The sequence below is a fragment of the Neofelis nebulosa genome, chromosome X (genome assembly GCF_028018385.1).
Source record: "Neofelis nebulosa isolate mNeoNeb1 chromosome X, mNeoNeb1.pri, whole genome shotgun sequence".
Lineage (NCBI taxonomy): Eukaryota > Metazoa > Chordata > Mammalia > Carnivora > Felidae > Neofelis > Neofelis nebulosa.
The window spans coordinates 127,241,398-127,257,131 of record NC_080800.1 but is presented as its reverse complement, the minus strand read 5'-3'; the positions used below and the strand labels follow the sequence as shown (position 1 = coordinate 127,257,131).

Sequence of the window (15,734 nt, the reverse complement as noted above, 5' to 3'; positions counted from 1 at the left end):
CTGGCACCCGATCTCCATGACTCCTCCTCACACCCACCCCTCCACCCACCTTGCTGGACACTCGTGACTCCCACTCCACACCTGATATTCCTGTGTCCTCCTGACCCCCACCCTACCCCCCATCCAACCTCCTCCATCCTCTTGACCCCCACTGCCCACTCAACCTCCCCGCCCCACCTGTCCCCCACCCCACACCAAAACTCGTCATCCCCTCCTGACCCCAACCGCCACCCCGCACCCGATCACCTCGTCCCCTCCTGACCCCGATCCCATACCGCACCCGATGTCCCCATCCTTTCCTGACACCCACCCCGCACCAGACCTCCTTGTCTTCTCCTGACTCCCACCCAACCGAAACCCGAATTTCCCGGCCCCTCCTGACACCACCCCGCACCCAACCTCCCATCCCCTCCTGACCCCCACCCTGCACCCCAATTCCCCATTGACTCCTGACCCAGAATCTGCATCCATCCTCCACTTCCCCTCCTGACCCCTGCTCCTACCAAGCACCCGATCACTTTGTCCCCTCGTGTCCCCACTGCCAACCCGCACCCGACTTCCCCATCCCCTCCTGACACCCACCCCGCACCAGACCTCCTTGCCCTCCCTTGAGCCTTTTGATCCCTTCCTCTATACTAAAACGAGGTAGGTCCAGCATTTCTAACCTGTTCATGGTGAGCCGCCTTTAGGTCCATGTTGCAGCCAAACAAACAAACAAACAAACAAACCTTTAGAGACCTTTCTAATTCCTGGAGATGCAATATTAAATGAAGGATGTCTGCTTAGCGAGCCCACATCAATAAATTTGGCCCGATCCAACTTTATGTCCCTTCCACCATTGTCCCACACCCTCAGTATCTATTCCCACACGTGTTCCCCAGATTTCTGTCTGTATAAATTAGAAAAGTCAAGTCATTCTTTTGGAGTGGAACATACCTCCTCATGTGTCACCCTTTGTAACTTGCCTGTAGGGGCCTGCTGGGACTTGAGTCTACTTATAGGTCTAGAAGCAAAAAGGGGTGGTGGGGGTAGGTCCTGAAGAGAATCAGCATTATCTTGCATGGCAACTGCCTCGGGGAGGCCATTATGGTTTCCTTGGGCAATGTGTGGTTAGTCCCCTCAGAGGCGGGTGGAGAGGCCTATACCACTGTCAGCTAGGAGGCTGCTGCCACTGGGGGTAAATAGGCCACTTCTTCTGGGGATGGGGAGGCCATTTCCACTGGTAAAGAAGACTCATCAGAATTTAGGGGCCCAGTGGGGCACCTGGGTGGCTCAGTTGGTTAAGCGTCCGACTTCGGCTCAGGTCATGATCTCGCAGTCCGTGGGTTTGAGCCCCTCATCAGGCTCCGTGCTGACAGCTCAGAGCCTGGAGCCTGCTCCGGATTCTGTCTCCCTCTCTCTCTGCCCCTCCCCCGCTCACACTCTGTCATTCTCTCCCAAAAATAAATAAATAAATAAATAAATAAATAAATAAACAAACAAACAAACAAACAAACATTAAAAAAAAAAAAAAAAGAATTTAGGGGCTCAATGCCCCCAGCTTCAGCAGTGTCTTCATGTAGTCTCCATCTCAACTTAGAGGATCCCATTGTTTCCCAATCAATGGCCTCAGTTTCACAGCAGGCACGCTTCAAGTCTGGGAGTTCAACTTGCATTATAGTTCAGTTAGTTGCACTTAGGTTCTGCATTTGAATTTTCAGCAGTTTTGGCTCTGTGGCTACAGAACGTTAGGATTTCTTAAAGGGCACACATAGAAGCCCCTAGGCCAGTGATGTGGTGTTTGAGCTGGGAATTCAAATCTCTGAGCTCATCCTTCCATTTAACCACGTTCCCAAACCACATTAGGAGCTACCAACCAATGTCATTATATTTGTTAGTTTTCCAAAGAGGTTCAAAAGTATCATAGAAGAGTCACCCAGCTCCTTGTTTCTTATAAGTAGTTGATTAGGAGTAGCCAGTGCATGTATTTTGCATATCTCTATCAGCTTATGTCACAGGCTACCAGTGTTCTCTTTGCTACCAGAAACAGTCATGAGCATCTTTAAATCTAATCAGATTGGAGCCAATTCCAGAAACCTCGGAACCAATTCCGAGAACCCATCCTTAAAATTCTGTTCCTCTAGAACCACTCCTGGTACCAAATCTGTATTAGTCAGGGTTTTCCAGAGAAGCCAAGCCAACAGATAATTCATTCATTCAGATTAGATGATAGATAGATAGATAGATAGATAGATGATAGATAGATAGATAGATGATAGATAGATAGATAGATAGATAGATAGGATAGATGAGAATGGAAGCTGAGTGGTCCCATGACCTGCTGCGGGCAAGCTGAGCGGGAGACCCGGCAAAGCTGATGGTGTAATTCAGCCTGAGTCTGAAGGTCTGAGAACCAAGGGAGCTGGTAGCAGTGTAAATGCCAGTCCCAGGGGGCAGGACAAGGTGAGATGTGATGTCACAGCTCAACAGTGAGGCAGAGGAAAGGCCTGGGGAAGAGACCAAATTCCTCCTTCATTCCTCCACTTTTTGTTTCATTCGGGCTCTCAGTGGATTGGACGATGCCTGCTCAACATTGGGGGTCTACTTTACTGAGTCCACAGAGTCAAACGCTCATCCCATCCGGAAGTACCCTTGCAGACACACCCAGAAATAACGTTCTGTCAGGGTACCCTATGCCCAGGCAAGCTGATACATAGAATTAGCCATCGAACCCAGTGAATGAGCTGCTTTTAGGAGCGTGACCTCAGCATGCATATAGTCACCACTCTTTGACACAGGTGACTGCCCAGTGGGACTGTGTACTGCACAGAGTATCTGCCTTTCTCTGTATAGAATGGGGGCCAAAACCATAAGTGACAAAGAAACCATCTATAACCGACTATGTCAAAATGTAAACGTTTTGTTCTGCAAACAGTACCAATCAAGAAAGTGAGAAGACAACCCATAAAATGGGCGAATGTATTTTAAAATCACGTTTGATAAGGGACTTCTATCCAGAACATATCAATAGCTCTTGCAACCGAGGAATGCCGTTATTCTTAGAAACGGGAAAGTTTGAGATTGGCAGACACTTTGTAAAACGATCCAACTTCCCTCAGCTTGCCACCCTCCACCCGCCATGTATCGATGGGGCAATTTAGACGCACCGAGGGACCGCAGGGATACCGGCAGATTCTTTCCCTCAGTGCACACTTCTCCAAGTCCTAACCATGGTGGCCAGTGTCCCCACAAAGCTAAGGCAGCCACGTCTTGACCGCATTACCCGTGCCACATTTGCCCCTTTTTCTGTCCCCCTTTGTTTGGCGTCACTCCACCTTCCGCCAACCCCACGCTCCTGCTCTAACCCTCCGTCCAGAATAGGAGGGGCCTGTTTGCCCAGGCGCGCGAGGGAGACTGAGTTGCGTCGCGTACTAGGGGCGGGGCTTCGTCAGGGAGCCCTGGCTCTCCAGCGCTGCCGACGACGACGACGGCGGGGTCTCCCTGGCGGCCCGTGGGCAGTCGGGCCAGCTTGGCGGGAACCAATCCCATGCCAGAAACCTCACCAGAGGTCTGTCTGCGCAGGCGCCCTGGGTATCCCCAGCAGCCTTGCGCACGGAGGGGCGGAGCTTCGTGAAGCAGTCCCAGCGCCTCAGCGGTCGGCGGGGCGCGCGGTTTAGCGGCGGCCTCTGAGCGGGCGGGTGTGGGGGCCATGCAGGCCCCGGGCGACGGCGCGGACGGCGCGGACGGCGCGGACGGCGCGCAGATCCTGGACGACGGCGCCGGTGGTGCGACGGGTAGTGCTGGCTCGTCCAGTGGCCCCGGAAATCCCGGAGGCCGGGACGGCACCGCGAGGTCGGGCACCGTGGCTGGGGAAGCTCCCCAGGTCGAGGGGGCATGGCCCGGCCCAAGGCAGGGGGAAGAGGCTTCGGCCTCGGCCTCCGGGGAAGCCTCAGAAAAGCAAGTGTTGGAATTGTATCCTTTCCAAGGAGCTCCCGAGGTCGGGGGGCAGTGGGGAATGGCCGGGAGGGGAGGCAGGTGGGGGCCCCGGTGGATGGGCGGGAGAGGTGTCGGGGACTTGCGGGGGCACAGAAGGGAGGTGGGGGTGGGGGTGGGGGGGCCGAGGGAGGCTGGAGGAGGCAGCTGGGGGTGCCGTGATGCACGTTTCCCGAAGGGGCGGCCGAGGTGGTCTTGGGTGGCCCTAAGGGCGGTCCGGGGGAAGGCGGGCCTCCGATGGGCAAGGAAGCCTCCTCCATGAGGTCCACCCAGATATGCCTTAACCGAATGTCCACCAGTGCCCTCACGGTGCCTTTCCTGTGTTACGTGGATGCGGAGCTGACCTACCAGTACCTGACCTCGAGTGCCGAATGCTACCACGAAGCGGTTCACACGGAGCTCACGGTGATTGGCAGTGACTTGTTTATGTAAGTTCTAGAAGGGGCTGGCGGGAGGCAGTGGGGAGCTGAGGTAACCTCTGCCCGACGGCCACTTCGGTTGGAGACGTGCAGACACCAAGGGCTTGGTCTAAGGAGGCACATGGGGCCCCGGGTCTGTGGCAGCCTCAGGGGTTGCTCTAAGGGAGACACGGAGGAGTAACCTTGAGGGGGGAGATTGGAGTGAGGAGGGCCAGGAGTTCTCAAATCTAAAGTGATTTCCTTTTCCCCTTACTTTTAGCCGACTAACTGCTGAAGACCCTGTCCTCCTGCAGATTTCCACCGCCTCCTTGCTCAACCAGCTTTCCATGGTGGTGCAGACCATGCAGCACTTGGTGCCCGCGATTTTTTCTAGGCCTCGGCCTGGAAAAGGGGGCTGAGTCCATGACAGTATCCAGTGGAAGGCCATGTGCCCTTCCCCAGGGGCATGACCTTTGCAGTAGTTGCCGCTTTATTTCTGGGGCTTAGTTATTTGCCTGTACTGGCCCGTGGGTGCTCTGTGCCCACTTGTTTTGATTGCTGCTTAAAGAATACAGATAATAAAACTGAGTTAATGTTCCGTATCTGAGTTTCTTTTCAGCACCGCCCCGGCTCCCTCCCGCCAGTCCGTGGAGCGCGCACCGCCTCGCCGCCCTTCCTACCCTCTTCCGTGGGCCGCTCGTCTGCGCTCGGCTCCGGAGACTCCGTTCTGCTAATCCTCTGGCGGTTTTCTGGGTTCTTTAGGCAGGTGTAGGTGGAATCTGAGTGATCAGCAGGACGCGCGGTGAGCCCAGCGTCCTCCTACGCCGCCATCTTCCCCAAACCTCTTATTTTTAATGTGTACATGTTCTTAAAGTAGCTCTCTCTAAAATATGCTGAATCCTGAAAACTTGCTAAGGTCCCTGATTAGTCTGATAGCTCTTTTGTAGACGCCACTAGATTTTCTTTTTTTTTTTTTTTTTAATTTTTTTTTTCAACGTTTTTTATTTTTTTTTATTTTTGGGACAGAGAGAGACAGAGCATGAACGGGGAAGGGGCAGAGAGAGAGGGAGACACACAGAATTGGAAACAGGCTCCAGGCTCCGAGCCATCAGCCCAGAGCCTGACGCGGGGCTCGAACTCACAGACCGCGAGATCGTGACCTGGCTGAAGTCGGACGCTTAACCGACTGCGCCACCCAGGCGCCCCGCCACTAGATTTTCTATATACGTAATCACGTCTGAGAATGAGGGCGGTTTTTCTTCTTTCTTGCCAATCTGGATGCCTGTTATTGCTTGATTTGTCTTCTCCTCACGGGTTGGATCCTCCTGCTTCTCTGCATGCCTGGTAATGTTGGGCTGGATGCCAGACAGTGTGATTTTTCCTTGGGTTCTGGATGTTTTTGTATTCCTGTGTTAAAGGTTAGAATTTTCTCTTTTTATTTTGGAGACAGAGAGAGCGGGGGAGAGGGGCAGAGGGTGAGAGAGAGAATCTTGAGCAGGCTCCACGCTCAGCACAGAACCCGACTCCGGGCTCGAACCCACGACCCTGGAGCCATGACCTGAGCCAAAATCGAGAGTCAGACGCTCAACCAACTGAGCCACCCAGGTGTCCTTGGATGTCTTTGTATTCCTAAACATAGTCATGAGCTTTGCTCAGGGATGCTGTTAAGTGAGTGGGAAAAGATTGCTCCTTTTGAGTCTTGGCTTTTGAAGATTTGCTGCGTGGGACCAGAACAGCTCAGTGGAGGATTCGTTTTTCCCGCTACACTACTGAGGCAAGACCCTTCTGAGTGCCCTGCCCAAGGCCTCCAGAATTATGAGGTCTGTCCTCCCTGCCAGTGGGGATAGCCACCAGTCTCTGTCCTGCTTGCGGGGTCGGCACAATTACCTTTCCTCCTTTAAGATGGTTCTTTCTCTGGCTTCACATGGTTTGCTCACACACTTGTGCTGATCAGTGGTGTGCTGCACACTCCAGCAGGACCCTCTGTGTATACGTGGGCGTCTCACCAATGAGCACTTCCCTTCCCACTTAGAGCTGCGTTTTGTCTCTTAGAACCAAAGTACTCCAACTCATACAGATGAGAACGGTCAGTGGGTTTCAAGCAACAGACTCAGGAAATGCGGGGTGATTTGGGTGATCCGCAATGACTTACTGGGTGAAACTGGGGGAGGCCAACAGACTCCCATTCACATCGCAGGACAGGGAAGCAGAGAACCCAACTGTCACCAGTGCTCAACCTGGACCATGTGTTCTCCGAAGGCAAACTCTAGGTAGAGTTTGGGTACACGCTGCCGGGAAGCCATTTTTAAAGGTGACCACGTGGTACACAGTCACGTCTGATGGTCTCGGGTAACCCAGAGCCTGGGAACCACTACTCCAATCTTGACATGATTGCGTCCAGACCCAGAAGGAACCTTCCGGCCTCTCTCTGACCTTGCTGGTGGGGTCCCTTAGCACAGGCAGCCAAAGTGTGGAGACGACAAGAAAACCCACCTCAGAAAAGGTCCTGAGAGTTGTTGTTACATTGCCATTGCAATGGTAGCTGGGTCTCCAACCTCCCCGCGTCTCTGTCCTTAATGCAAGAGCACCAAAGAGTGGCTTCCTCACAGTGGTCACGAGGATATCTGACATTGTTGGGAAGACTTGGAGAACCACAAATCCCTCTGAAATGTCACCCGGCTGACACTTCTGTGAGCTTGCCTCCTGGCATTCCAGAAGAAACCAATTTCCTCTGCTTGGGAGAGTTTCTCTATGTCTCCTCTGTCCTTTTTCCTCTCTTCCTCCCTCCCTTCTCTTCTACTCACTCTCCCCCTCCTCCTCCTCCTCCTTTTCCTCTCCCCTCCTCTCTCTTTCCTCCCTTCACTCCCAATGTTCCAGACCATGTCCTTCAGATCATTGCCCTAGACAGGCCATCCTGTCCCACCCAACCTAAATTAGCTGGAACAACAAAAGTGCAAGATTAAACTGAAGGGGGGTTTAGAATTTGCTGAAGATGACATTTCACCTCAAGGGAGAAATACAGATTATTCGCTAAGTGGTTTGGGACACCTTGACTAAAACTTTTTGGAAAGAAAACAAACTTACATACCAATGTTCTTTCTCACGAAAATTACCTCCCAGGATGTTAAAGTTTTAAAGTACCAGAAGATGTTCTCAGTGAATATTTTTGTAATTTTATACTGAGGAAGGCCTTTCATAGGAAATGCAAACCGCAAATTATACTGAAACAATGGATCACGTAAACAAAAAGGTTTTAAGCCACTCTATACCAAAAGACCAGGAGCAAAGATAAAATGAAGAAATGGCAAGGAAAGGTATTTTCCAATTATAACAAAACTTTGATATTCTCAACAAGTTAAAAAAAAAACACAAGTATTTATTAACAACAGTGGACCAATGCATATTTAAGGCTTCTTTACAGGTTTCTGTAGCTTCCCTTAGGCTATTTCACTCAGTACTATTATTGTTATGGTTAAACATAACAAGAGTGCAAGAGTGGACATCATTTTTTGCGTGTTAAATTTGAGTTATCTTACTCAAATCTGAATAGAGATGTCTACTTGGCAGCTGGATACAGGAGTCTGCAGTGTGGGCAAATGTCTGCGATGACGATACAAATCTGGGGCCCAGGACAAGGCCCAGAGAGCCCCGAGCCTGCACGAGCTGGCCACGGGCAGCCGAGAGCCGGTATAGGGGGACAAGTGGCCCACGCACCGAGCCCTGGGGTCCTGGGACACTCCGAGGTGGCAGAGCAGAGAGGGAGCCGGCGGCAGAGACTGAGGAGGGGAGGGAGGGACCCTAAGACTGCAGGGTGGCCTCCTGGAACAGGAGTGAGACGTGCGCGCCCGCACACACACCTACCCACCCACCCACACACACACCCACCCGCACACATACACCCACACACACACTGGGGGCAGGAAGGAGGTGGTCAGGAGGGAGGAGAGAGTGATCCTCTCCCCGGGGTGCTGCTGATGGTCAAGGGCGATGAGGCCCTAGAATGCTCACTGTGTTTGACAGCGAGATCCTGAAGACCTGCAAAGACAGGGTCGGTGTGGGGCGCGGGTCAGGAGGGGTCGAGGAAGTCAGGTGCAGGGTGGGACTTGGGAGGGGACAGGGACATGGGATGTGAGGTGTGGTTCCAGAGAGGATGGGGAGACCAGGTGTGAGGTGGAGTCAGGAGGCGATGAGGAGATGGGGTACGGGGTGCAGGGTGGGGGTCAGGAGGAGACGGGAAGATTTGGCAAAGGGTGCGGGCTGGAGGTCTGGAGGGGATAAGGAAGTCGGGTGCGGGGTGGGGGCGTGTGTCAGGAGGACACAGGAATGTCAGGTGCGGGGTGGGAGTCGGGAGGGGACCAGGAAGTTGGGTGGGGGGTGGGGGTCAGGAGGAGTCAGGGAGATCGGGTGCTCGGTAGGGTTGGGGGTCAAGAGTGGATGAGGAGGTCAGGTGAGGAGTAGGGGTCAGGACGGGACAGGGAGGTCGGGTATGGGGTGAGGGTCAGGAGGGGATGGGAGGTTGGGTGCAGAGTGGGGGTCAGGTGGGACCCGGAGGCTGGGCGCAGATTCCGGATCGGGAGTGGATGGGGATTTGGGGTGCGGGGTGGGGGTCAGGAGGGGACGTGGAGGTTGGATGCAGGGTGGGTCAGGAAGGGCCGGGAAATTCGGGTGTCGGGTGGGGGAAAGGAAGGGACCGGGTGATCAGGTGCGGGGTGTCAGTGGGAGTGTCAGTGGTTTGTATACACAATGGAATACTACGTGGCAATGAGAAAACATGAAATATGGCCTTTTGTAGCAACGTGGATGGAACTGGAGAGTGTGATGCTAAGTGAAATAAGCCATACAGAGAAAGACAGATATCATATGGTTTCACTCTTATGTGGATCCTGAGAAACGTAACAGAAACCCATGGGGGAGGGGAAGGGAAAAAAAAAAAAAAGAGGTTAGAGTGGGAGAGAGCCAAAGCATAAGAGACTGTTAAAAACTGAGAACAAACTGAGGGTTGATGGGGGGTGGGAGGGAAGGCAGGGTGGGTGATGGGTTTTGAGGAGGGCACCTTTTGGGATGAGCACTGGGTGTTGTATGGAAACCAATTTGACAGTAAATTTCATATATTAAAAAATAAAAAATAAAAAAAAAATAAGAGGCTTAGGGGCACCTGGCTGGCTCAGTCCATAGAACATGTGACTTTTGATCTCGGGGTCATGAGTTAGAGCCCCACATTGGGCATAGAGCTTATTAAAAAAGAATAAAGTAAAAGGCTTCATTCTCCCTGTTGAAAATATGGGAAGAGATGGTCCCCTCCCCTTCCTTAAAGCATTTACTTTACACGACTTGTAAGTTCTTTCTTTGTTTCTTTGAAAATAGGTAGTATTTTTAAAGGGTAGAGGCGCCTGGGTGGCTCAGTGCTTGAGTATCCGACTTCAGCTCAGGTCATGATCTCATGGCTCATGACTTTGAGCCCTGCATCGGGCTCTGTTGCTGTCAGCACAAAGCACGCTTCAGATCCTCTGTCTCCCTTTTTCTCTGCCCCTCCCCCACTCCTTCTCTGAATGAATGAATGAATAAATAAATAAATAAATAAATAAATAAATAAATTTAAGGAAAAAAAGGCTAAAAGAGCCCCTTGCCATCTTTATAACCCAGGAATGTGTTCTTCAAGGACCTGGGAAACATCTCTTTGGAACGTAAACATCAAGCAAGATTGTGTCCTGATCTTCAGTTGCTGTGGGAGGGTAGAAGCCTAACTTCAGTAGGCACCTTGCTCCAAGCTGCAAAACTAGCTCCTGTCATAAAGATATGAAAAAGCTTATTTTTTCCTTGGATAAAGCCGATTAATTGTATTAGTCTGCTCAAGCTGCTATAGCAAAGTACCTCACACTGGGTGGCTTACACAACAGAAATTTATTTTCTCACAGTTCTGGATGCTAGAAGTCCATGATCAAGGTGCCAGCAAATTCAGCTTCTGGTGAGAATTTGCTTCCTTGCTTGTAGAGGTCCACCTTCTCCTCTGTCCTCACACGGCCTCTCCTCAGTGCAGGTGAGGAGAGAGCGGGGGAGTAGGGGCGGGGAGGGAGGGAGAGGAAGAGGGGGGTGCTCTCTGGTGTCTCTCTTATAAGGACACCAGTCTTATTGGACCAGAGCCCCATTCTTGTGACCTCATTTAAACTTACTTCCTCAAAGGTCCCATCTCCGAATACAGCCACACCGGGGTCTAGGGCTTCAGCATATTAATGTGGGGGAGGGAACACAAACGCGCCGTCTGAAACAGCCACGACCTAATACACACGGCCACCCCAGTTCCCAGGGAAATTGAGGATGAACTATGTGCGGGGCCTGGTGGCGTCACGTCCTCTTACTTGAGGTCTACTTGTGGTGGATGTTGAGAACACGTGATGAGCTCTACCCGCTTACCTATACAAAAGGGTGAAAGCTCCCTGTCTTTGGAATCTCTTAGCAGATTGCCTGTGATGCGCATCACATTCTGGTGCAATGCCTACTCAATGAGAAAACTGTTTTGCTTCCACAATTGTGGAGACTTTTTCTGGGTTGGCAGATGATTTGGTTCTATTTTTTTTCTCAGCTAGGAAAAATGCCTGAGAAGAGCCCTCTTCATAGTCGAGGGAAGAGGGCAGGGGGAAGAGGGAAACAGGTACCCCCATTGTGCCCTCCATTTCAAAGAGGGCCAAATGAAGATTTCAAGGTACAAAAGGACCTGGGAGTATAGAGAAGCCACTGCAAAGCCAGGATTGGGATTCTTATCAACCTTATGTTCTCCTCAATTCTTTCTAATTTTTTAAAAATGTTTATTTATTTTTGAGAGAGAGAGACAGAGAGACAGAGAGACAGAGCGTGAGCAGGGGAGGGGCAGAGAGGCAGAGGGAGACATAGAATCTGAAGCAGGCTCCAGCCTCTGAGCTGTCAGCACAGAGCCCGACAAGGTGCTGGAACTCACTAACTGTGAGATCGTGACCTGAGCCAAAGTCAGCCGCTTAACAGACTGAGTCACCCAGGCGCCCCGTGTTCTCCTCAATTCTTACCTACTTTGCCTGCATTTGCCCATTTCTGCGTTTTTCATTAGTCACATGGATGTTCCCTGGAGCCGGAAGAAGGAAAAACACTCTCCCAGTCTCCTGGTGGCTCCACTCAACTGTGCTGAGGTTGGAGGGATAGGGTGGCTAAGACAGTAGGTGCTTGAATCAAACAGACCCGGCCTCTGTCGGCCTCCATTCTTCACCTAGAACCGGTGTAGAGACGACAGTACCCAGCTCACCAGGCTGTCCTGAGAATTACACATGACGATGTGGGTCGGGAGCGTAGCGTAGCGCCTGCACACAGAAGATTTTGATTTCATTCTATTTTCCCAGGGTGGTCACCACAAGCACAGCAGGCACTAGTGGCAGAATTCTGGCTACCAGAGTGGTTCGCCTAATTGGCAAGTGAGGAATTTCCACCTCAGTGTTGGAGCACGTGGAAGCGTCATGAAGAGTGAAAACTACGCTCTCTCGAGTTATGTCGAATGGCGTGACTATCCCCTGCCTGCCGTGGCCCACATCGACAACGTCCGCCAGCCAGAAGGCCGTGAAAGAGAAGAGGCCTTCCTGCAGCATCCTCTCCACTGACGAAAAAGCTGAATCGCGCCACATCCAGTTCAACGAGAGCTTGGCTGAAACGAACAGGAGCACAAACAAGCAGAAGACGGTTGTAGGCACCACCATGCTCTCCATCAGCCGCTGCTCTCGTTCTGATCTGGGAGAAGCACTGCGTGTACGGCCCCATCCCGCAACCTCTGAAGAGGAGTGGGTGGCCAAGCAGACCGAGAGGATGCTCGACTTGGAAGGCCAGCCCGATCCAGGGCTTCTCAGTCAAGCGGGACTACGACAAAAACGCGTGGAAGAAACAGTAGCCCGCCACTCGGCCATCTGAGCCTCGCCTTGTCCTGCAACCTCCACGCAGCTCGGTGTACTTGCTGGGAACTGTTGTGTCGCAGCACCGATGCTAACAGGTGAGCAGTTTACGTGACAAAAAATATTTCCCCAAACTATGCTACACTGCCTCTCTCTGCCTCACTCACCCCGACCGACCAATTGTCCCAGCACTTGTCTTCTCTGATTTGAAACAAGGCCAGGAAAGCACAACGTTCTTATTCTAGTGTTTCTAAGTTCTTTGCTCATGCAAATTGAGGTTTTTTTTTAATATATGAAATTTATTGTCTAATTGGTTTCCATGCAACACCCAGTGCTCATCCCAAAAGATGCCCTCTTCAATACCCATCACCTACCCTCCTCTCCCTCCCACCCCCATCAACCCTCAGTTTGTTCTCAGTTTTGAAGAGTCTCTTATGCTTTGGCTCCCTCCCACCCTAACCTCTTTTTTTTTTTCCTTCCCCTCCCCCATGGGTTTCTGTTACGTTTCTCAGGATCCACATAAGAGTGAAACCATATGGTATCTGTCTTTCTCTGTATGGCTTATTTCACTTAGCATCACACTCTCCAGTTCCATCCACGTTGCTACAAAAGGCCAGTTTTCATTCTTTCTCAATGGAGCCACGTAGTACTCCATTGTGTACACAAACCACAATTTCTTTATCCATTCATCAGTTGATGGACATTTAGGCTCTTTCCATACTTTGGCTATTGTTGAGAGTGCTGCTATAAACATTGGGGTACAACGGCCCCTATGCATCAGTATTCCCGTATCCCTTGGGTAAATTCCTAGCAGTGCTACCGCTGGGTCATAGGGTAGGTCTATTTTTAATTTTCTGAGGAACCTCCACACTGTTTTCCAGAGTGGCTGCACCCAAACTGAGTTTCTTCTTGTGGCAGAAAACAGATCCAGCCACGACAGGGATGCGGGGAAACCACCATTCTGCTGGTGCCAGAATTCTGGCACATTTTCTGGAGAGCCATTCTGTATGATAGATCTGCCTCTTGGAATCCATCTTAAGAAAACAGCCATTCACGCAGAGACTTATATGCAAGAATCCCACCAAAACATTATGTGTAATAGGAAAAAACTTGCGAAAAACTGAAGTGTTGAACAAATGCATCATAATACATCTTGTACGTATCCATGCAATAAGATATTTTTGAAGAAGTTTTAGACAGAGGGAAAGCCCAAAAATGTTTCAGGGAAAAAAAAAAAACTGAGGCTAAACTTGAAGAAGCTTACTCCTTGCTACGACTGTTACACATTTAACGTATTCCTACAACCCTAAAGCTACGAGAGTATTCTGAAATCCTGACAGTTGTCAATGTTGAATGACAGGACCCAAGCAATCTTAATTTCCTTTCATTTCGTCAATTGTATTCGATTGCCTTGTACTAGAGTACTAGAACCAGAACCTCCCCTCCAACCTGAGGACACGTGGAAGAAAATCTGGGTGCTGAAAAGAAACTCAGATACGGAACATTAACTCAGTTTTATTATCTGTATTCTTTAAGCAGCAATCAAAACAAGTGGGCACAGAGCACCCACGGGCCAGTACAGGCAAATAACTAAGCCCCAGAAATAAAGCGGCAACTACTGCAAAGGTCATGCCCCTGGGGAAGGGCACATGGCCTTCCACTGGATACTGTCATGGACTCAGCCCCCTTTTCCAGGCCGAGGCCTAGAAAAAATCGCGGGCACCAAGTGCTGCATGGTCTGCACCACCATGGAAAGCTGGTTGAGCAAGGAGGCGGTGGAAATCTGCAGGAGGACAGGGTCTTCAGCAGTTAGTCGGCTAAAAGTAAGGGGAAAAGGAAATCACTTTAGATTTGAGAACTCCTGGCCCTCCTCACTCCAATCTCCCCCCTCAAGGTTACTCCTCCGTGTCTCCCTTAGAGCAACCCCTGAGGCTGCCACAGACCCGGGGCCCCATGTGCCTCCTTAGACCAAGCCCTTGGTGTCTGCACATCTCCAACCGAAGTGGCCGTCGGGCAGAGGTTACCTCAGCTCCCCACTGCCTCCCGCCAGCCCCTTCTAGAACTTACATAAACAAGTCACTGCCAATCACCGTGAGCTCCGTGTGAACCGCTTCGTGGTAGCATTCGGCACTCGAGGTCAGGTACTGGTAGGTCAGCTCCGCATCCACGTAACACAGGAAAGGCACCGTGAGGGCACTGGTGGACATTCGGTTAAGGCATATCTGGGTGGACCTCATGGAGGAGGCTTCCTTGCCCATCGGAGGCCCGCCTTCCCCCGGACCGCCCTTAGGGCCACCCAAGACCACCTCGGCCGCCCCTTCGGGAAACGTGCATCACGGCACCCCCAGCTGCCTCCTCCAGCCTCCCTCGGCCCCCCCACCCCCACCCCCACCCCCACCTCCCTTCTGTGCCCCCGCAAGTCCCCGACACCTCTCCCGCCCATCCACCGGGGCCCCCACCTGCCTCCCCTCCCGGCCATTCCCCACTGCCCCCCGACCTCGGGAGCTCCTTGGAAAGGATACAATTCCAACACTTGCTTTTCTGAGGCTTCCCCGGAGGCCGAGGCCGAAGCCTCTTCCCCCTGCCTTGGGCCGGGCCATGCCCCCTCGACCTGGGGAGCTTCCCCAGCCACGGTGCCCGACCTCGCGGTGCCGTCCCGGCCTCCGGGATTTCCGGGGCCACTGGACGAGCCAGCACTACCCGTCGCACCACCGGCGCCGTCGTCCAGGATCTGCGCGCCGTCCGCGCCGTCCGCGCCGTCCGCGCCGTCGCCCGGGGCCTGCATGGCCCCCACACCCGCCCGCTCAGAGGCCGCCGCTAAACCGCGCGCCCCGCCGACCGCTGAGGCGCTGGGACTGCTTCACGAAGCTCCGCCCCTCCGTGCGCAAGGCTGCTGGGGATACCCAGGGCGCCTGCGCAGACAGACCTCTGGTGAGGTTTCTGGCATGGGATTGGTTCCCGCCAAGCTGGCCCGACTGCCCACGGGCCGCCAGGGAGACCCCGCCGTCGTCGTCGTCGGCAGCGCTGGAGAGCCAGGGCTCCCTGACGAAGCCCCGCCCCTAGTACGCGACGCAACTCAGTCTCCCTCGCGCGCCTGGGCAAACAGGCCCCTCCTATTCTGGACGGAGGGTTAGAGCAGGAGCGTGGGGTTGGCGGAAGGTGGAGTGACGCCAAACAAAGGGGGACAGAAAAAGGGGCAAATGTGGCACGGGTAATGCGGTCAAGACGTGGCTGCCTTAGCTTTGTGGGGACACTGGCCACCATGGTTAGGACTTGGAGAAGTGTGCACTGAGGGAAAGAATCTGCCGGTATCCCTGCGGTCCCTCGGTGCGTCTAAATTGCCCCATCGATACATGGCGGGTGGAGGGTGGCAAGCTGAGGGAAGTTGGATCGTTTTACAAAGTGTCTGCCAATCTCAAACTTTCCCGTTTCTAAGAATAACGGCATTCCTCGGTTGCAA

General features: G+C 52.5%; 2 protein-coding genes and 1 pseudogene across 2 annotated transcripts; 2 read left to right on the top strand and 1 right to left on the bottom strand.

The window, feature by feature from the left end:
- The first annotated feature begins 3,572 nt into the window (after positions 1 to 3,572).
- Positions 3,573 to 4,968, top strand: LOC131502207 (cancer/testis antigen 1-like). Its single transcript, XM_058712836.1, has 3 exons — positions 3,573 to 3,951; positions 4,272 to 4,400; positions 4,651 to 4,968. Exons 1-3 carry the CDS (start codon positions 3,689 to 3,691, stop codon positions 4,787 to 4,789), a joined length of 531 nt encoding a protein of 176 aa, XP_058568819.1. The 5' UTR covers positions 3,573 to 3,688; the 3' UTR covers positions 4,790 to 4,968.
- Positions 4,969 to 11,627: 6,659 nt separating this feature from the next.
- Positions 11,628 to 12,337, top strand: LOC131502911 (cytochrome c oxidase subunit 4 isoform 1, mitochondrial-like; annotated as a pseudogene).
- A 1,436-nt stretch (positions 12,338 to 13,773) lies between these two features.
- LOC131502802 (cancer/testis antigen 1-like) lies at positions 13,774 to 15,176 on the bottom strand. Its single transcript, XM_058713823.1, has 3 exons — positions 14,797 to 15,176; positions 14,342 to 14,470; positions 13,774 to 14,091 (listed from the first exon to the last, which is right to left on the bottom strand). The coding sequence occupies exons 1-3, from the start codon at positions 15,057 to 15,059 to the stop codon at positions 13,953 to 13,955; spliced, it is 531 nt and encodes a 176-aa protein (XP_058569806.1). The 5' UTR covers positions 15,060 to 15,176; the 3' UTR covers positions 13,774 to 13,952.
- Positions 15,177 to 15,734: the final 558 nt, after the last annotated feature.